Below are 21,578 nucleotides of genomic sequence, written 5' to 3' on the forward strand. Positions count from 1 at the left end.
CAATCTTTGACTTAGTGAATTTAATGACTATGATTAGGTTTTCTTTCCTAATAAATAGCTTCCATAGCTTCTGTTATGCCAATAAAGAAGACAAAGCAACTATCTAGCTAGAAGCTATACAGAAATAAATCAAAACACTCCTTTTAGTAAAGAAAGGGACATAGATAATTACTCTAGGCCACTGAATCTGTGGGGGAAATATATTAAGAAAATCCACACCATCCACTAGATATAATACTTTTAGTAATAGCTGCTTATCTTTGTAATGAGATCCCTGGTGATGGAGAAAAGTACTTTGGCAAGCAAGTACCCTTTAGGGCTGAGGTGGTTTCTGTGACACAATTATTCTCTAATTCATGTACAATGCCACAGATGTCTTTTGGATCGGTCAATTAATTGACTATAGAGATATATTTTTAATGTTGATGTTTTCAGCCACTCAGGAATTTTACAAAAACAAAACAAAACAAAAAAAACACAAAACCTCAAAATACTCCTGTTGCACAATATGCAGCATTTCCCTATTACTAAATAATAGAGAAGCCAGGAAAAATATCTGTATTTTAAACACCCTATTGGTTAATGGGGCATTACAGCTGGACACAGCTTATTAAAATTTATATCTCAAAAGAATTTGCTTCCCGAAAGAATTAAATGATGTACAATAAAAGGCACACATTCTATGAGGGTCTTAAATTAGAAAAGTGAAATTTAAAACCAAATAGAAGGAAAAAGTAATTCTGTAAATCAAGTAGGCTAAATATTAATTTAAACCACATTCAACCACTTCTGATCCATAAAAGGGGCAGTCATATGGTTCAATTTGATATTATTACTGCAACTGAGGATTTAATTTAACTTGAAACTTCCTGGCAAAAAGGGAAACACAATAAACTATGCAATTATCATCATTAACCAAATTCTTAAATAGAGACAATATTCACTGACTGCAATGAAAGCTATGCTCATAAGAATACACTTTTTTAGTGAAGACATGGAGGGTGAAATAGTAAACAAATAAAAAAGTCTGCAAATTTAGCTTTGTTACAATAGAACTTGACATAAACGTTGTCATGCAGAATCCCTCGATCAGTGTTCTTTAGTGTCTTCTAACCTGGCCGGCCCCAGAAATGCTGATCCTCTGGAAGTTCATTGGTATGAAGCAAATAATGGATTTTATGCTCACAAAGTGTTAAGTGGAGGAGCTCAGAGCCTTCGACAGCTAAGCTGTGTATTCGGGGCTCTCTCTGAGTGCAGGGTGTTGCATATGTGTTTCCTAAAATTATGTGACTATGGCATCTCTTTTTCTTTATACACCAGTTATTAAGCTGGAAGAGTGTCTGGCTCAAAAATTTTTTGGAAATGTTAACCAAGATGAGTGTTATTCAAACTATGACCAATTAGTGGTAATAAGCAGGATTTACAAGGTTAAATAAATAGAGTAGTAGCAAAGGAAATAAAAAACCATAGTGAAGATAAGTACTGTGGGCAATTTTTGTTAGTTATATGTGAGTAAAGGAGACAGGGAGAGGAGAGAGAAGGGTGGATGGGGGAAATAGTTGTAAATTTGTAGAAGATTAGTAAATTGCAAATAATTTCTGTAGTTTCCCAACAACAAAAAGATAACCCCAAAGTTGAAGATTTTATTATTGTCAGTATAACATTTTTCCTCTGGCTGTTAGGACTTTCTTTATGATATGCCCAGGCAGAAGGAAGAGAGAGAGAGAGAGAGAGAGAACGTATTTAATTCATCCTCCTTGAGGTTCTTGGTGACTCTTGAAAGCACATGTGCTTCCTCGTGGCTTGGTTATCAGTTCTGGAAGATTCTCAGTTTTCTACAATCTTTTGAATTGGCTTTGGTGTCCTGATGGTTCTCTCAATAATGAGTTAAAGAAATCTTTGACATGTTACTCACTATACATTTTTTAAATTATACTTTTAAACAGCCTTATTGAGGTATAATTGACATACAATAAACTGCATATATTTAAAATATACAGCTTGATAAGTTTTGATGTGTATATACTTGTGAAACTATCACCACAATCAAGATAGTGAATATATCTATAATTTCCAAAGATTCCTCTTGCCTCTTTACAATCTCTGCCTTCCGTCCCTCCCCAGGTAACTGCTGATCTGCTTTCTGTCAGTATAGATTAGTTTACCTTGCATTTCCTAGAATTTTATATAAATAAAATCATACAGTATATACCCTTTTTATGGGGCGGGGTGCGGTCTGGCTTCTTTCACTCAGCACAATTCTTCTGAGAATCAGCTGTGTTGCATGTATCAATTGCTGATTCCTTTTTACTGATGAGTGGATATCCGTTGCATGGATATACCACAGTGTATTTATATATACACCCGCTGATGGAAAACTGAATTGTGTGTAGCTTTGCTTATTACTGACTGCATATATGAGTCTATTTTCAACTTTTTACAATTCAATTTTGACCTAAGTACTAAGGAGACAGAATCATTAGGGCTGACCCCTCCCTGCATGCAGGGAGGGTAACGGGACCCACTAGTTGTTGAGTTGTGCAGCTGATTGGATGGCAGAGCCGATCAGCAAGAGCTGAATGCATGCATGCATGCGTACGGAAATGAGGGAATGGATGCATGGATCTAGAGCACAGGAGAACGACTAACTTGGACAGTGGGGTTAGATGTGTGGATGTATAAAGATCTCACTCTCAGTTTTGACCATACAGAGTGGAACAGGTTTGTTTTGGCATGCCAGCAGACAGCTGTCCCTAAACTGAGAGCAAATGTAACCTGGGCCTAGGTTAGTCAAGTAGGGGTCATACATACTATCTGCGACCTTGTGGTATTCGGTTAGGGGAGAACTTTCTTTCAAAAGGCAGCTGAAGTGGACTGCTGAGAGGGTTGCTTGTAGGTTTAGGAATGACTTGTGCCCTCTTATCCTTCTCCCGATCCCCATTGCACTTCTGTCCAAAGGCACGTGGGGTGAAGGCTGCTGAGGGGCTGGAGCCTGGGGGAACTAGATAATTTCAATTTGAACTATTTCACAGATTTGGTAATCCAACAAAGGTTGACTCTAAAAAAAAAAAAAAAAAAAGTGACCCTGCTGCCTCTGTTGGTGCTGTATGTGAAATGCCTGCAGAACTTAACCCACAGGAATTATTCCCTGTTTAGTTTGCCTCCTGAGACAGACCTAGTTTCAGTCCAAATAGAAATATCTGGTTCTCCGAGGGAAAGATTGAGATTGAAATTTTTCTGGCTTTGTTCCCAACTAATGTGCACTCAGGAGTTCACCTTTAAGGGGGAGGCAGGAAAGGATTTAGGGAACAAGAGGCAGGAGCCATGAATGATTTTCCAGTAACAAAGTGACTTTCAACTCTATCAGGACCTGCCACACCCTGGGCTGGGCAGCTCAGGGCACGGGGCACGAGCCCAGCATGAGGGTGGATCTCCAATGGACCACGGTGCCCTGTGCAGGATAAAAGGAGCCCTGGAAAATGTAGCTGTAGCCCATCACCAAAAGGCACAGACTTGGCAAGACAGGGTAGGTGACTGGGCATAGAGAGAAGCAGTTAAAAGCACAAGGCATTGTCAGCAGAGAGAAAGGCAGCCACATCTGGTTAGCTTTTTAGTCGCCACCCTCCATCCCCATTACTCACGAGTTTGTGCACCATGTCTGTACATCCTGTACCCAGCCCTCCCCCACCCCACTTTCCTTTAGAGCCTATAATTGTGCACCTCTACCCCAACCCGCTCCACTCCAGTACTTTCCAACACTTCTCCCCCTTTGGCAAGTTTCTGGTGTAAAATATCTGAATTTTCTAGATTTTATTTCTCTTACTCCTTCTCTCACTCCCTCCAACTTCTCTAGACATGCGAATGGTGCTAGATCCGGTCTGTCACCCACTCTGTGTTCCTTTATTTATAGTCTAAATGAGTCTTTCTGGGTTGAGCCAGATTTACAGTTTTCATTTTGAGACAGATTTATTCTTCTCATTTTAAATGAACTATTGGCTCCCTTATTTTCATTTGGCCCAAAGTCTGATTTGGTGACTCTGCTCCCGGGACTTTTACCCTCAGAAATTGGGTCCTTGCTTGAGGAGCCTGACTTTAATATCTTAATTTGTGTTTTTCATTCCCTTTCTCTTCTTCCCTTTTCTAAAGAGCAGTTCCCCAAGGTACTCTTTGGGGAATAGTCTAGAAGAAAAGAATTTCCAATTGAAGTTATAAGAAAGAAACATGAGACAAGGCGCCTGCCCTCAAAGGTTGTGCGCTGCTAAGAGGTAGGGCAGGGAATGTAAGCCGATTGTCTTCTTGCCTAAGGAAAGGGGCCAGTGAGTGGGAGGAGAGCAGAAACATGGGAAGCTGATGCAGCTCACGCTGACACATTTATGTCATCAGCAGGAAGCCACAGAACCCGAGTGACTAGACTGAAGACTCATCATAGAATAATTTTCATAAATTCTCACTTTTCTCCATTAAAAAATAACTCTTCCAAACACAATTCATTCCAAGGATTTAATTCATAGCGGTGACACTTAAACACCAAGTCTGGCTTTAAAAGATGGTTAGAAAAATGCAAAGCTATTTTTTGGGAGATGGGTTGGGGGCTCTAAATATCAACACTAGCCTTTAAGAGATAGCAACACATCAGTCAAGACTCACAAGGAACGAATACTGGACAATTTTTAGATGTTTAAAGTCAAAGACAGAATAATGCCAATCTCCCATATATTTACATTTCTCCCAAGTTTTAATAATACAGGCAACCCCCGTATAACACAGCACGTCTATAACACGGTTCGAGAATTGTGGAAAACCCTTGTACAACACGGCATCCTAGAACACGGTTTCACTCTAACATGGTTTGAGAATTAGAGAAATCCTCAAACAACATGGAGCGTAATAAGAGCTTTTAAGAGCAAAAATATCTTGTTCAAAATTAGGGAAATCCCCAAACAACATGGAACATAATAAGAGCTTCTAAGAGCAAAAATAACTCATTTGAAAATTTCCATTTGAGCGTGGATGTTATATCAGATTTGACTGCAGAATTTTAAAATTTATTAGAATTTTAAACCCATTTTGTTTGTGGAGTATTAAGTACATAAGAAAATGCCCTTGGTTAATGGTGCTTAGTAGTGATGACAAATAAAACATTATTTAATACATATTAATGTTATACTTTTGATGAAAATTGCTTTAATAAAGATACTTCTCTTAATTATAAAAATATAATAGTATGTTTTAAAAATTTTTCAAACCTAACCCCCTTTTTTGTACTAGTTCTTTGTTTCACATTACACGGATTCACGTTACACGGCATTTTTAGGAACCTAACAACCGTGTTATACGGGGGGGTTATGTTACGGTTGACCCAGGGCAATATCTCAAGAAAATATTACTAACTTCATAAAAATAGTCCCACTGAGGACAATGCATGACCCTTCTACCCAAGCACCTCCACATCTCTGCCTTCTGAGTGATGATCCCCGCTGCAGATGTAGAGGTTGGGACACTAAGTGTCCCCAACATCAGTGCAAGGAAAGAACCATGATTAAAAGCAAATGCTGGGATTCTTACTCCAGCATTCCTTCTGTTGACCAATTCTAGCTCTTAAAAACCTGACATAATTGGACCTGATATAACTCCTTGAAGTCCACCTGATGTTCTCAAATCTGTCTTCTTCAGTGACCAACTGATATTATAATAAGAATTATGTATTTGGTTTTTCAGTCTCACCTCAGACTTTCAGAGAAGGGAGAGGGCTTGAGGTAGAGCTAACCACCAATGGTCAATGATTTCACCAACCATGCCTATGTAATGGAACCTCCATAAAACCCCTGAACAACAAGGTTGGGAGAGCGAGATGGAACTTGTTCAGGGGTCAGCAACAGAATTCCCTGCTGTCTCTCTCTTGACATGGCATCCTCGAGCCTCCACACTTCACTGGCTGGTGCTAAAACTTGCTTACGAGAAGTGCTGGACTATGCGCTGAATCAGTTAGCAAAACGGATGACGTGCTCTTCAGAAGACATTGTCATCTTCATATATTCACCCACAGGGACAGCCTCACTATGAAAGAGCTGCTTGAAAATGTCTCCGCACATTCCTCTGAGGGAAACTTTTCGTGGTCAATTACTTACAATGTCTTTCCTTAAAGGTTATCCTAAGCTGAAAGTATTAGCAAGCATCCCAGCATGATTAATAGAAGGCAAGGAAGCCACTCCTAAAGAGATAAAATATAACTATAGTGTAAGTCAGCAAAATGGTCAAGCAAATCCCGATGCCTCTGCTTATCATGGGGCTGTATTAAAGAGAAATTAACTCCAGAGGTCAAGGTAACAGTGTGGCATAGGGAAAGAATTACAGCTCTTTCCCCGAAGATCTTTCTCCCTGAGGCAAAACAGCACATCCTCTAGATTAAACTTTTATCAGCGGACCTTGGAACACCATCAATCTTCCATTACTGTCTGTCTCAGAGAAGCCTTTGACTAGATGTCATTAGGAAGCTCTCCGTCCTCCATATGGAGACCTCCCCATCACTCCTGGGAAAAGAAACAGTGGCAAGCAAAAATAGAGATAACTTTCAGGTTAGCTCAAAAACCAAGAGGACTACTATTTCCAAACCCCTGTCACCTAAAACAGAACTGCCCTTTATCTCTGACAGCTTCTACCAATTTAGAAAGGAAGTTTCCTTGGCACAAGGGCTGTTGTGTTACCCGCAGTGTGGTGTTGCTGAACTGAAAGGACAACCACACTCACTCGCTTGCTCAAAAAAGCAGCTTTCTGGAATACCTTCCCTATGGCAGATGCTCTCTGCACTGTGGCTAAGTGGCTGCCTCTCTCGATGCTAATTCAGCTAAAAGGTCAGCCAGGGAGCGTACAGGCAGGAGACAGAAACCATGCTGGTTACTTGAACAGAGAGGAAATCATTTACAGAATCCTAACTAGGAAACTTAAATGGCCAAAAGCGGACATGGAGAGGTTATCACCAAGGCAGCAATGGCGAACTGGGGCTGTGACCTAAAGGGTTGAGGGAACAAAGGGCAGAGGTGGGAATTATTGAAACTTAGAAGGGTGAAGGTGGAGCCCTAGGGAGCAAAACCCCTGACACTGAGGAGGAGGCCCTGCTTGGCGGGTACTGGGATTTCTAGGCTTGAAGGAAGAGCCCCAAGGGCCGAGGACCCAGACTTCTAAAGAGAGCATGTTAGTTGGTGGTGCTGGTGGCTTTGAAGAACGGGCGTCATGAAGAAGCTTTTCCAAGATGCTCTCAGAGAAACAGGAAGTACGTTTCTTCTTCCTCCTCCAGTCTTGCAACCTGCTTCTAGTCACAGCCCAACCGGCAGCAAACTTGAGAAGAAGAAAGGTGTTTTGCAGAGTCCCAGCCCCAGCCTCACAAAGCAGAGCTCAGAAAGGTGGGTTTGGAACTGAGATACAACAGCTTAATAACTGGCTCCATTTCCCAGAGTCCTTAGCAGCTGTGTGTGGCCAACAGGATGTGAACAGAATGTGAGGTATGCAAGTTCCAGGTGGCCTTCGATGCAGAAACAAGTTCCTCGGTTTGGTCAGATTAGGATGACACTGGAAGGATGGCAGAACAACCATCTAGAAGGACTGAGGCTGTGTGGCACAGAGCTGCCCCCGCAGACAGCACTGCTCATTGCAGATGGCCACAGGAGAAGTGATCTCTATTATTTTAGCCAGTGGACTTGGTGCAGCAGCCTGGCCAGTACCCTGTTTAATACACAAAGGGTAGCTCTAGGATCAGTAGCAGGGCGGAACAGTGCTTACACATACCCCAGCAATGTTAGCAGAACGGAGACGCAGGTGGGAAAGGAGGCAAAGGGTCAGAAAGACTTGCCCTTTCCGCAATGACTTCCTAGAGCAGCCACATGATCACCTAATTCTATTCTGAATGCGTTATTGCTCTACTGCTCTTTCTGTGAAGAGCCAGTCATACTGACTGGGTCCTCCATATCTGTATTCCTTTTTGATTTTTCTTTTTTTAAACAACCCACTAAAGATGTAAAGCCATTCTTAGCTCGGGGTCACAGTTTGTCATCCTCCGCTTTCAATTCATACCTGTCTTACCTCCTCAATTAAGAAGCCAGATTCCTAAGGACAGGGACCAGGCCACAGAGCCCCGCCCCCGCTGACCTCAGGCTAGTTTAGACTATCCATCGCCTCTTGTCAGGGGCCTATTTAGACAGAGGAAAATAGCAGGAGTCTGTTTTTTTATCCTGCCACAACTAGACGGGTCATCTAAGGTAAATCACCCTCTTCTGTCCTCAGCTCCCTAATCTCTAAAATAGAGGTTGAAAGACATCGGTGCCTAAGCCACTTTTTAAATTTAAAACCCCATGAGTTAAAGTTTTGTATATTTTAACTAATTAAATCCAGTATTTTCTCCCCCCTCCCCCAATTAAGCAGTGTTCTCAAAAGAAATCGAAACAAAATAACATTGGCAGGAAAACAAAAGCCTGAACTATGTGTGGCAAGAGTATTCTAAAACAACTTAAACCAGGGTCTTGCGGAAAAAAAAAACAGTTGGGAATATCCTAGCAGAAGAGAATAGAAAAAAAAATTCAGTACACTTGAGACTTACTATATTTTTTAGGTAAAAATTCCCTGAGATGTTAACCAGATGAAACAATTAAGTCAAAGATAAACTCACTTGGAAATTTATGAATAATCTACCAAATGGTAAGATATTACTAAAAATTGTTCATCAAAACCAGAAAAGAGATGTATAAAAGTTTCTAGGAAGGAAGTTTTTGCTATACAAACTATAAGCATAAAAGCATAGATAATATCACAGGGTCAACATTTAATCTGCCTAAGAAAGTATCTTTAATAACATTGAATGTCAAGTGCAACTAAAGAAAAAGCACTTTTTATAAAGCACCTGTGCACAATGTTGTGATGGCTGCTATTAATCATGAAGGCATTTTATTTTCATTAGAGCAAGCCTGATGGGGTCTCCACTTATAATAGTTGTTTATTAAAAGTAATTCCAACTTTTCTTAAAAATAGTAACCTAGTGTTGCCACTAATTTAGTGAGTCGACTGATGGGAGCAACATTTGCTAAAGTGTGATCCATATGACAGCATTTCCATGAAAAGGGTTCCAGTGCACCCAAGGGGGTCCAGAATAGAGGGGCCTGCCGCGCTTTGTTTAACTCAGTTTCCCAGCTGGCCCTAAACCCTTTTTCTTTTCTCAGGAAAAGTCCTATGAACATCTTACCTGATCAGTGTTCCATGGTATAATATACATTGTATGGAAGCCGCTTGGCAAAATCCCACTTACGAAGTCTGAAATGCTCTGACTATACTATCCACCCATTTTTCTTTCTCATGGGAAACTGGGGGGATTAGCACACTCTAGCACCTGTTGGCAGCACACACAAGGATCTGTATGTCCAGAAGATGGACCGTTATCTGCAAGGGGAGAGGAGAGTCCCTGTGAAAAGTCCTCTATGCTCAGAAATTACGTTGTTTGCTTTAAATTCCTCTATAAAAGAACACAGAGAAAGCTCTTCTCAGGGCCCCAACAAACAAAAAGAGAGCTGCGGCCAGGAATCAGCATGGGCCCCTGAAATCCCTCCCACCCCAGCATTGGAAAGGCAGGCCCACAGAGACTGGATGAGAGGTGGCACTGTGCCCCAATCACTAGGGGCAAAATGCCAGCTCGAAGGCCCAGAGCCCTTCACACCCAGACGGATGACCTCCTTCCCACAAGGGCAGCTCAATCTGGGCGCCCCCCCCATGCTGCCTATGACTGGAAATACAAGGCTCATGAAACCCCTTTCACCAATCTCCATGTCTGGGAGCCTTCGCGGGGATCTCACGGTGATCAAAAGGAATCAAACTACAGAACAGCCCGGAGAGCAGAGGTAGCCCTCCCTTTGCCCGGCAATAATGCAAATGTGATCCAAGGCAAATGTGATCCAAGAAACTTCAACGGCAGGCATGACTCTCAGGAACAAGACAGAAACTTCAGCCCCATCAGGCCACAAGCAGCACCCCCCAGAGAATCAACATGCCATGTGACTGCGACTCCTTTATAATAGGTGGTTTCTCCAAATCAAACTTAGGGATCAGTGGGGGGTGCCACAGTCATCACCTCCTCACCCAAGGGAAACTTACTCCATAAGGGATTTCTCCAGAGCAAATCAAAACCACTTGAAAGCCTTAAGAAAACGCTAAACCAAAATAACTGTAAATTCTAACATTACATGGCTTAGTGAAGCACTCTGAATTTCAAGAAAGACTTTTGTGCCCTTCAAGCCGCTGGTTTATACACATTTCTTCTTCATTTTAACCACATCAAGAAATTCCCTACGAGATTCCATTTTCTCAGCAAGGAAAGTTACAAAACAGAATGCGAAATAGGCTCGTGTTCATAAGCAAAATGAAACGCTTTTATGTTTTATTCATGCAAAGTGAAAACCCCTTTCCGTTGCAGCTTTGCAAATTGAATTTGCTCTTGTAAATTGCTGTAAAAAAAAAAAAAAGAATCAAAAGCAAAAGCAAGTTGAAAAAAAAAAAAAAAAAGGCAGGCATACAAAGGCCCCTTCTTCTAGGGAATAAAAACTCAGGGGACCAACCATCACATGAGATTGCTGAGGTCCTGACAGCTGATGTGGAGCCCTGAGTGAATTTCTAAATTACACCTATCTGCTAACACTGAGTAAGAATAAGAAGTGATTTAAAAAAACATGGGTAACCTGGTCCACGTTTCAAAAACATAACCAAAGCAATGTAACCTAATTTACACTGGTCTCATTGCGGGGGTGGAGGTGGGGGGGGAGATGGGGGGGGCCTCTTCCTGCTTTGTAGGACAACTGAACTCAGTGTCTGGAACAGCCTCTTATCCTCTGTATCAAATAATAAACTGTTCTTGAAACCTCCCTGAGGACTGGCCCCTCCCATATCCTCACCCTGTCTTTGAAAGGAAGCCAAGTAATCAGCTGTATCCACTAACATCCATTGCGTTCACAAATCAAGAGCTAACATTCATTAAGCATTTGCTATGTCCCCATCACTGTGCCAATTACTATATATATACACAGGCATACCCTGTTTCCCCAAAAATAAGACCTATCCGGACCATCAGCTCTAATGTGTCTTTTGGAGCAAAAATTTTTGACTCTGTATTATATTATATTATATTATATTATATTATATTATATTATATTATATTATACCCAGTCTAATAGTAAAATAAGAACCAGGTCTTACATTAATTTTTGCTCCAAAAGACACATTAGAGCTGATGGTCCAACTAGGTCTTATTTTCGGGGAAACGGTATATTCACATGCCTTGTGGTCTTTATCATGATCCCCATTTCACAGATGAGAAAAACTGAGGCTCACAGCTTGAATAATTTTGTCAGCTGGAGTTTGGGCCATTTTTTTCTCTCTGAACATGTAGTGTTTGGCCTCACTTTAGAGAGTTGGGAATGGGATGAAATCTCATCAGTGAAATCTGTTCACAGCTTAACTTTAAGACTACCCCCACTAGTTGTGCATGTATAATAATCTTCACGTTGGCTCCAACAAACTTGGAGAACAGGAACCAGGGAAGTATCAAGCATCTTATTACACCTTTCCATCAAAGCTAACCACTTTTAATGAGAGCAAACATCATCAGGTATTTTTCTTGTAAAATTAATCAATTCATGTCAATGCACCAACTCCAGTTCTGCCAAGCAAGTGAATGACAGGTGTGTACACATAATCTACCCACTCATTTTCCCCAAAGCACCTGTCCCAGCTGTCACCATTCATCACTCTATTACAAAAGCTCAAAGACACCACTGTGCTCCCAGAAAGGTTTAACAAATCAGTAGTCAGCTCTCTTGTGCAGACCATCACGTGAGTCTGATGCCAGCAAAAATGCTTGTTGTTTGACTGAAGAATGTTTAACCATTTTCCTTTCTGGCTTAGGACTTGGAACTGAATCGAAAGACTATCAAGCCCAGCCTTGGTAGACAAAGGCTGGGATAAGCCAAGGCAGAGCCCTCTAGAGAGGACCACACAACCCAGAAAGCCCAAGAGTGGAACCAAGAGGGTCATCTCTGTCTCCGAGATTTGCACCCACCTCTGCAATGCTCTTGTCCATGCTCAACAAAGTAGTAACTAATCATCCTACAGCCCATCCCTAAATGCTAGGGCATCCTCAGGTACCTTGAGAGATGCCAAAGATTAACTATACAGTTGGCCCTTGAGCAGGGTGGGGGTTAGGGGCACCAAATACCCAAGCAGTTGAAAATCCACTTATAATAAAAGCTGGCCCTCACATACTCAGATTCCCAACCGCAGGTAGAAAATATAGTTGACCCTTGAACAACACAGGTTTGAACTGCTGGAGGCCACTTATATGCAAACCCATGTAGTTCAGAGCTGCGCTGTTCAAGGGTCAACTGTAATTTAAGAGTTAAATGCCTTTACTGTAGCCAAATTACTTAACAATGGTATCCACGTGTAATGTCTCTGATAACTGCCACTTTTTTTGGTTAGAATATGGATTTGAAAATCAGAACTTCCTTGTTTCCAGTCATCCTGGAGAACAGAAAATTCACAACACATCTAAGTAAGAAACTCTTCTATAAATAACAAATGTTCAGTATCATTTCAGAAAAATTCTACATTGAATGAAATTTTGATATGACCAGATGTTTCAAGTGTTAAAAAAAATTTAGCCAACTTCAAACCCCAACAGTTCCTGATTAGGACACGATGATCTAAAGCTTGTGATGGAAGGTTGTAACCCTCTCCCTGCACACAAGCCCTCTAAGAAGAAAAGACCAACAGGAGGGTGCCTGAAATGGCAGAAGCTGGACTGAGTGAAATGGGGGATTAAAGCAGACTGCAGAGAAGTGGGGGGAAAGGCGGGGATTCAGAAAACCTGGGTGAATTGGGAAGTTAGACGAATGAAGATGAACAGGAGGAGAAAAATGCAGAACTTGAAGGCAGGATCCAGAGTTGACAAAAAGCTTCACCGAGGTGCAGAAACCAGGAAGGGAAGTAGCACGGAAAGTTTGTGAGGTGGGGAAACAGAGATAGGCTTTAACTTTTTACATTTCTGAAGAGGGTCTCCGGTCAAGTTGCATATTCAGTGAAGTGCAGTAACTAACAGCAAGACCACACTTTGGTATTAAGCTCAAACTGGTGACAAGTGACCGCGCCACGCTGAGGCACTCACCGGCCGTTGTCGCGGCCCACGCCCCACACGCGGATGCTCACGATGGGCTGCGCGTGGAGCACAGAGCGGTCCATGGGGTCCACCAGGCTGAGCATGTCGTTCTCCAGGATCAGGTACATGTCTTTTCCCTGGATGCAATGACAAGACACGTTATCTTCCTCACGAAGCTAAACGTCCTCATGTGGTGGCTACCTAGGAACGTCGCTTCCACGATCCAAAGAAGCCACCGCTGGGTCTATAATTTGTTTTCCTAAGAGAGAAGCATCGTCTCCTAACTAAGATATTCATACATTTTTCATGCTCTCCTCACATGCCCTATTTCTCTCTCCCTCTCCACGGCCTCAGAAATGTGTCCCTAGCCTGCTTTCTAGCTGGCTCTTATTTTTAATTATTTACACTTCTGGATCTTTAAGGAAAAAAAGACTCATGGCAGGTTCTATGGGGAATCTGGTGTTTTACTCATTCCATGCCCAGCATTTTCTCATCACTCCTCTCTCCCCCTTCCTTCCCCTCTGGACAGACCCCACCAGGCATCTCCTGGACAGCCTCCCCACACCCACAATGATGTCCCTCTCTTCTCCACTTTTACGCCACTTCATATCTGTGTGAGGTGGCTGGCAAATAGTGGACACCGCTCGGTGATATTTCTCAGTACCACCACAGCTAACCTTTATACAACTTTATCACATCTCAGATATTATGGCACATGCTTAAATTAAGGTACCTTGGCTCATGAACTCTCCAACTTGCCCTGAGAGCTTGGTTTGTTATGATTTCCAATTAGCAGATGGGGAAATGAAGTCTTAAAGGTTCAATAACTTGCTCAAGGTCTGACACAGAACCTGTGATGGCTTCAGCTACATGGATGTTGTGTTAATACTGAAGTAGTAGGAGGCTAAGGTTTCTCATCTCTTGTATTGCTAGTCAGGTTTTGGGTCTTCTGTCCCCCCAAATATGTTGGCTCTTTGAGGGCAGAAATGCTAGACTATTCAACTTTATTTCCCTTGCAATTCCTTAGGCATAATTTTAAGAAATTATGAAAGTTTTCTGCATAACTGAAAGACTGCGTCTCCTGAAGGTCACGGTCAACCCAGATGGTGTACTCTTGAAGTTAAAGCAGGCTAACTGGGTGGGTCTTGAAATCCCAAAGCAGGACACATAAATTACTCTGTGGTCTGGTATTGAGAATGATGTTTTAGGTTCCTATCCAAGGTTCTCAAAGTGGACACAAACTCTGCTGCTCAGGTGGCAGACATGGGTTTTCAGCGCCTCTGCTGGCCAGAGCTTATGCTGAGAGTCTACTGCTGAGATCCAGGATGATCTGAAATTTTCCCAAAGGGTGGGGAAGCCATTTCCAGATGAGAACCCTGGCAGAAAACTTAGCTTGTGCAGACTGTTGTACTGCAGACTCCACAGAGCCTGGAGCACCAAACTGCCCGTCACCTCAGACCTGTGGAGCCCCCACCTGTCTGGTGGGGAACTGTAGCTCATTCTACTTGCTGCAGGACCGGGCCTTTATCTGAGGACACTTCAAGGTCACAGCTGTGTCCAGACCTTGGGCCAAGAGCCAATTCTTAATTAACCAGTTTGCAGACTAACCATGATTGAGTTGCAGGTCCTGGAGAAATTCAGTTGCCAAGCACCTCACAGAAGCTGGGTAACTGGTCAGTAGCTGAGCAATGGTTGGCAGAGCCAGGAAAAGGAGCCAAGCTACAGAGGTGGGCTGCAGTCCCCCACCCATCCTTCCATTAAAGGCTGGACTCCTTTCCTCCTTAGTGGGGAGCTGCCATGCAGTAGTCAGGAGCTGTGATCACAGAGCCATGGAGAGCTGGGAACCAGAGAGTGGACCCCCTGGAGCCAACCAGTTGATGTGCTTTGGGATAACTGAGAGCTATCTGAGGAGTTTTGGTACCTTGTTCTTCTCCTTTCTGCGCCTTCCCACCAGGAATCAAGCACTGACTATAGCCTAAAGGAGATGTTCGTCCAGACCCACTAGTGAGTGGCTCTCTGTCCAACTCCCACCTAGTAATCCCCCTGCCCCCTCCCCACCCACCTTCTGTGCAGCTGCTTCATGGCAAACACCTCGCAGGTACAATCAGACTCGGAAAGGTTTGTTTGGGCTAACGTTATCACCTGAGATGTTAAACATGCTTTGTGGGATGTGACCCATAGCAAGGTCAAGTTCCCCCTCCCTGAGTGGGTAACACACTTCCTTTGGCTGGTTCATCTTAGAAACCACACCTGGTCCTCCCATAGGCAGCAGAGGCTCCGTTCACCGGGGAGGGATGGAGCGGAGCAGATTCACACAGCAAGCACTGTTCCAAGGCACTCCCAAGACGCTTGTGCTGCAGGCCGCAGAGCTAGGAATGTGGTTTTACCCATGTCATGTGATTTTTGTACAAATTTGTCATTTTAACGTTACTTTCCTGTCGGAAATTATCTCAACTCACATTTCAGAATGGAATTACTTTGTTCAAAGTAAGAAAGACTACAAACATATTGATTCCAAAATGCATGCATGGTGTTGATTTTCAGATTGTAAATAAAGAAGAATACACGTGTAATAAAAGGATAATTTGTCAACTTTTAGAGCAGGGGCATCAACATCTTTGTGTGTATATGTCGGGGTCACATTTGCCTTTGAGGCTATGCTATGAGAGAGCCATGGGTCTTCTCGGAAAACTGCTCTTATATCCAGGTACACCCAATTTTGAATGCAAGTTTAAAGGGTTTCTGGGCCCTCAACAGATCCCTGGGGACTTGGGAGTACCAGGCTAGACCCTGTCATTTAGATACTCAGCAACGTTTTCTCCCAGGGCCCCCGTCGCCACTGAGACTGTCCTCACTGGGACTTCGAGGTGCTAACATTCATCCTGCCCACGCTATTGCCTTTATGGGAAAATGCCCCTGATAAACACCTGCAGGGCCCCTCATCCCACAGAGCTCTGGGCTCTCATGGGCACAGCATAATGTAACCAAATCTGCCATTAATTATTTCCACGTGGTACTTACCTCGCCCCATATGCCGACTGTATCCCGGATGTCATTTTTGCAGTAAGAGAGCTGCCTGATGCAGTTGTTGACAGCAACACTACTCTTCCCAGGGGCGAGGTCCTCCTCTGCCATCTCTACCCATCCCAGAGAGCGTACTGCAAAACACTAGAAGACAAAGTCAGAGAACATGCAGTTACTCTTTGGTCACAGGTCAATCTACATCAGTTTACCCTAAAATCTTCTACAAGTCCTTACGTGCTACATAATGTTCAGCCATCAATGTTTACTCATCTAATTCTCTATTCTTGGAAAATTAAATTGATTTTTTTGTGTGATTAGGGATGAATATTAGGGATAAGTATCTTCTTGCCTAACTTTCTGTGTGTGTTCAGATTTTTTTCTTAGAATAGGTTACTAACAGTAGAATTATAGGGCTAATGGACATAATAGTTTCTAAGCTCCTTTATCTGTTAGAACGCAGATTTTTCATAGTAAGAAATGTAGCCCGATGAAATCTGTTACTTGCTAAGCACCGAGAAGAAGAGACAGTAAGACAGAGAACGAATTAAATCCATGTTGGGCACTTGTTTCTAATAACAATGAAGCAAAATGTATTCTCTAATACCCAGAAATGAAGGAAGACAGGGGTGGGGGGGGGATGTGCTTGTATACTAACAGATCTTGGTCCTATTAGCACCAAATCCTGGGGAGCCTACAGAATGAGTGGACTTGTGAGATACCTTAAAGCGCAAGTTCCATTTATTCTATTATCATTTAAAGATATTTTATGTGAGATCGTGTTCCTTGCCTTCCTTTTTGAAGTTCAGTTATTCCATTTTTTTTAAATATAAAAAGTATTACAGTAGTAATTCTCAGTTTTTGAACGTCTCCGTTGACAAACATTTCAGTTTACGAACGCCGTAAATTTTATGGATCTATGGTATCATTAGATAGTGAAATTCATGCTAAATTTGCAGTTTTAGGGGTTGATTTTAAAGGTCTGGAACAGATTAATCTATTTTGCGTTACTTTCTATGGGGAAACCGTGCCTAGGTTTTCGAACGTTTCAGAACTCGAACGGTCTTCCGGAATGGATTATGTTAAAAAACCGAGGCACCACTGTATGTGCATATTGCAACAAGTAAAAAAATCCAAAGATGTATAAAGAAAGAAATTCCTGTGACACATGAGGGCGATTCAGCTACAGTATCGGCCTTGCTGTTCACTGCCAGGGTTTCCGGGTGGCTGGAACTGGGGCCCCTCATCAGCACCTTTGGCCTGGGGTCACTCTCCAGCTGCACAGCAGTTGAAGAGACCACCTTCCCAGAAAAGGAGGGGCAGACAAGATGCTACCGTGTTTCCCCGAAAATAAGACCTAACTGGAAAATAAACCCTGGCATGATTTTTCAGGATGACATCTCCTAAACATAAGCCCTAATGCGTCTTTTGGAACAAAAATTAATATAAGACCCGGTCTTATTTTCAGGGAAACATGATACCCTCCCATGGCAACCAAGAGGTTGGCTCTTAAAGAGCATCTGGTGAAATTTCCCAAAGTGAACTTCATGATAAAATGAAGAAATGCAGCATATTGTCCCAAAGTGACCACATGCAGTCTAGTTCAACCTTCCCCATCTCAGCCCGCAGACCCAGACGGGGCGCCTCCTTCCCAATTTGCTAACCACACTTTCTGAGGGAGGAAAAAAACACACCAAAATACCAAAGTCAATCTATTTAAGCAACGTGCACGTGGATCCTCACATACCTAGAGGTGCCTGCGTAACCACCTGGAGCAGAACAGCTGCCATAAGCTGATAGTGCATATGGGCTGTTTACAAACACACCAAAAAGAGACGGTTGTCTCTGTGACAACTGCAAAAGCTCCTCAGGACCCCGTCTCTCAGGGAGCGGCTCTGGGAGATGCCCTCACCTTTCACGTGGCGTGTGTATGTGCAATAGTGCCACTGCTCCAAGGTGAAGAGGACACCTGCCCACAGGCACAAGGGCTGGCTTGTAACCAAGTGAGGGCCTGTCTCTGGTCAGTAGCTGAGATGTTTCTTAGCTGGTATGCCTGCCTCTCTGCAGCTCTGCTTCCTGAGCTCCAGACGAACTGTGTTTCTCCAGGTGGACATGCCAAACATGTCACAGGTGCACAACACAGCACATCTTCCTTGTTCTGGTGAGACCCAAAACTTCACGGGTCTGAGCCCGGAAGTGCCCACTCCTGCTTCCTCCAGGGCGCACTGTGCAACTCACTAATCTCCCTCCCTTGTTGGTTCCCAGCAGAATCCCTAGTCAGTAAAATCATTAGGCCACAACCTACCCCTCACCCTGCCATTTCCATTTTGTTACCTACCAGCTCCATGTCCCCCTCCCACCTCAGAAAAGAAATAGAAACCCTCTGATTTGGAGAACATTTATGTTATCCCAACCTACTTTAATAGCAGAAAACAGGCCCAGCATGGTTTTATCACCTGACCCAGCAAACAAAGCATTCTTCGAATGTCAAAGGTATTAACTCATTTCATCCTCACCTCAGCCCTTTGAGGTCGATAGTAAGTTAACTGTACCCATTTTATAGATTAGGAAAGTGAGTAAAGCACAAGGCTATTAAGTGGTGGACCTAGGATTCACACCCAGGCAGTCTGACTTTGGGGCTCCCACTCCTAACCACTTTGCTTTATGCCTGAGGTTTTACTGGGGGGACAGTGTCAGACGGGGCTCGACCCACAAAAAAAGCTCAAGAACATGGTCAGTAATGTCAGGACAGTTTCGAGTGCATATGGCTCTAGAGTCGAGAGCCCGCATTCAGATCTGAGCTCTCAGAGGTACTGGGACGGTGACCTTGGCCTGGTAATTTACAAAGCTTCATTTTTTTTCCATTTGTATAAATAGGAACAACAATAGTTACCTCAGAGGGTTCTCACAAGGAGAAAACAATGAAATACAGGTAGAGAACCTAGTGCATAGCAAACACTCAATGAACACTGGAATGAAAGAGCAAACCAACACAGCGCCACAGAAATCTTCACTGGGGTCATCGAAGGGGAAAATGAAAGGAGCAGAAGATTTGTAATTAGCATGACCAGACATTTCGATGGTCACCAGGATAGCTCTGGTTTATGTTTGTTGTTCTGACAAAATTATCAAGGGCAGCTCCTTTTATTCTCAAGTGTCCCAGTTGGGACAGTAAATTATTAGATCACTCTAGTCAACATCCCAGTGAATTCAGTCTCCATGGAAATAGGCTTGGATGGGATATTGAAATATGCCCAAGTGGAAAGGGACTCAAAATCCACAGCAGCTGTTTATGAGTAGAGCATCTTGGCGATCCTGGGTGGGAGGGTGAACCCTAAGACACAAGTATAATGTGGGATGGCCGTATGCCCTTAAAACCAGAAGCCAGGAGCACATTTTTCTCCTTCACTTTCTCTAATTGCCTACTACAGAATCCTACAGCCTATGACTACTCAAAAGAATTTATTAACAATAAGGAAGGTGAAAAAGAATACAGGCTGCTTTTTGTCCCTTAGGTCCAAGAATACGTGGATTTCAAACTAAACCAGCACACTAAAAATCAAGGGTATTTTTCTTGGCTAACTAATGCAAGTGGCTAACTAACCCTACCATAGTACATTAAGTATACTGTTTGTCATGCTGATAAAAAGACCAGAGCCCAAATATATAATTACAATGAATTTAACTAATGTTCCTTATACATTCCTGCTATTGTAATTTAGTTTCTGATCTGAAAAGCTTCACCACCGGTCCATGCGACCAAAGTGAAAGGAAACAGTTGTGTGGGGAATAACCGAGCTCCAAACCTCCACCGGGAGCGAGCTCTGCTTTGTCCCAAAAGCGTGAGCAGCAAAGAGCAACCAGCGCTGTTTCGTGCTGCCCCCGTATGGCCAGGAAGGTTTATAACCACCATCACTTTTTCTTAAACATGGGAACTAATGGTTACTAATCAGCTCTGGGAATAAACACTAGGTTCAGAGTATGGGAAAAGCTCAATATTTAATCAACCTGCCTTTAAAAATAAGTTTTCAACTTTTGAATAAAGACCAACACTTGCACTTTGATTGGCACTCATTCTTCAGTAGCTCTTACCCAAAAAGGCAAAAATGAATAATGGTCCAGGGTATTGACTGGGTCATCAGATGGATCTGGATTCAAGTTATAACTCTGCTATTCACCAGCTGGTGACTTTGGGCATGTCACTTCAGGTCTCTAAGTCTCAGTTTCTTCATCTGTAAAGTGGAATAATAATAGTACCTACACTTTATAGTATTGTTGTGAGGACGAAATGATGCTGGTAAAGTGCTGAGCATAGTGCCTGGTATACAGTAAGAACTCAATAAGTGTTTATTATTATTGATGCATTTTAACTCTTTTCTATGTATGGATTGCAGAGACTTCTCTAGTTTAACAAATTTCAGACAAAGCTAGCATCGGAGGGGAGGTACAGTAGATCGCGGTATGTGTGAACACACCACCCAGGGGGTTTTATTGAAACATAGAAAACTGGGCCCCACCCCCACAGTTTCTGATTCAGTAGATCGGGGTCGGGGCCGAGAATCTGCATTCTAATCAGCTCCCAAGTGATGCTGAGATTGTCTGTCTGGAGACCACACTTTGAGAAGCACAGCTGTGGACAGACGGCCCCTTTCCTCACCCAAAGTCATGCTGTTCCTAAGACTGGTGCTGAAAGTAAAATCTGGGTTCAGATCCCAGGACTGCCACTTAATATTTGTGACCTAGGACACATTTGTTAACCTCTTTGTGCCTCAGCTTCCTCATCATAAAAAGTAGATACTTCAAACATCAGCCTCACAACAGCCTATCCCGTGTCATGAAGATCAACTGGGCTAAATGGGTTTTCTGCTGTTCCTGTTGTTATGAGCGTAGAGTGGGACCAGGGTCATGGCTGGATTAGAAGGGACACTGCTCTTGGCCTGAGGCTTCCTTCTTCTCAATACTGGAATCAAGTTGTCATATCTGTCTGGAAACAGAGCCCCTGTTTGCAACTTCTATTTGTTGGAGTCCTATTTTAATAGAGATGTCTGCCTGGAGAGAGCCTCTTCCTACAACATGTGTAGAGAGAACACAGTACAGAGCCTTGGTTTCTACGGCCCACAGTCCTGGGTTCAAATTCCTATATACCCATCACTAGGCGCCCAGCCTCCATCTATCTAAGTTTGCTCAGTTGAAGGATGATAATAATTCTAGGCTCACAGAGCTTCCAGGAGATCCAAAGGAAACGAGGAAGGTAAAGTGTCTGGCACATGGTAGGCCCTCAGTAAATGTTCACTTTCTTCTCTTCTCTCTGGCTCCAGGAGACGCTTTCATTTCATTCTCTGCTTTTCCACTGGCCTTTGGCTTTTCCTTCTCC

General features: G+C 43.0%; 1 protein-coding gene across 14 annotated transcripts in view; it reads right to left on the reverse strand.

The window, feature by feature from the left end:
* Positions 1-21,578, reverse strand: part of APBB2 (amyloid beta precursor protein binding family B member 2) — a 331,632-nt gene that overhangs the window by 48,204 nt on the left and 261,850 nt on the right. For all 14 annotated transcript variants that reach the window (XM_019751904.2, XM_019751900.2, XM_019751912.2 and 11 more), the window contains 2 exons: positions 16,205-16,351; positions 13,193-13,320 (listed from right to left, as the gene is read on the reverse strand). In XM_019751904.2, the coding sequence (XP_019607463.2) occupies positions 13,193-13,320; positions 16,205-16,351 (275 nt within the window). The remainder of the gene's footprint in view (positions 1-13,192; positions 13,321-16,204; positions 16,352-21,578) is intronic.

The sequence above is a fragment of the Rhinolophus sinicus genome, linkage group LG02 (assembly GCF_036562045.2).
Source record: "Rhinolophus sinicus isolate RSC01 linkage group LG02, ASM3656204v1, whole genome shotgun sequence".
Classification (NCBI taxonomy): Eukaryota; Metazoa; Chordata; class Mammalia; order Chiroptera; family Rhinolophidae; genus Rhinolophus; species Rhinolophus sinicus.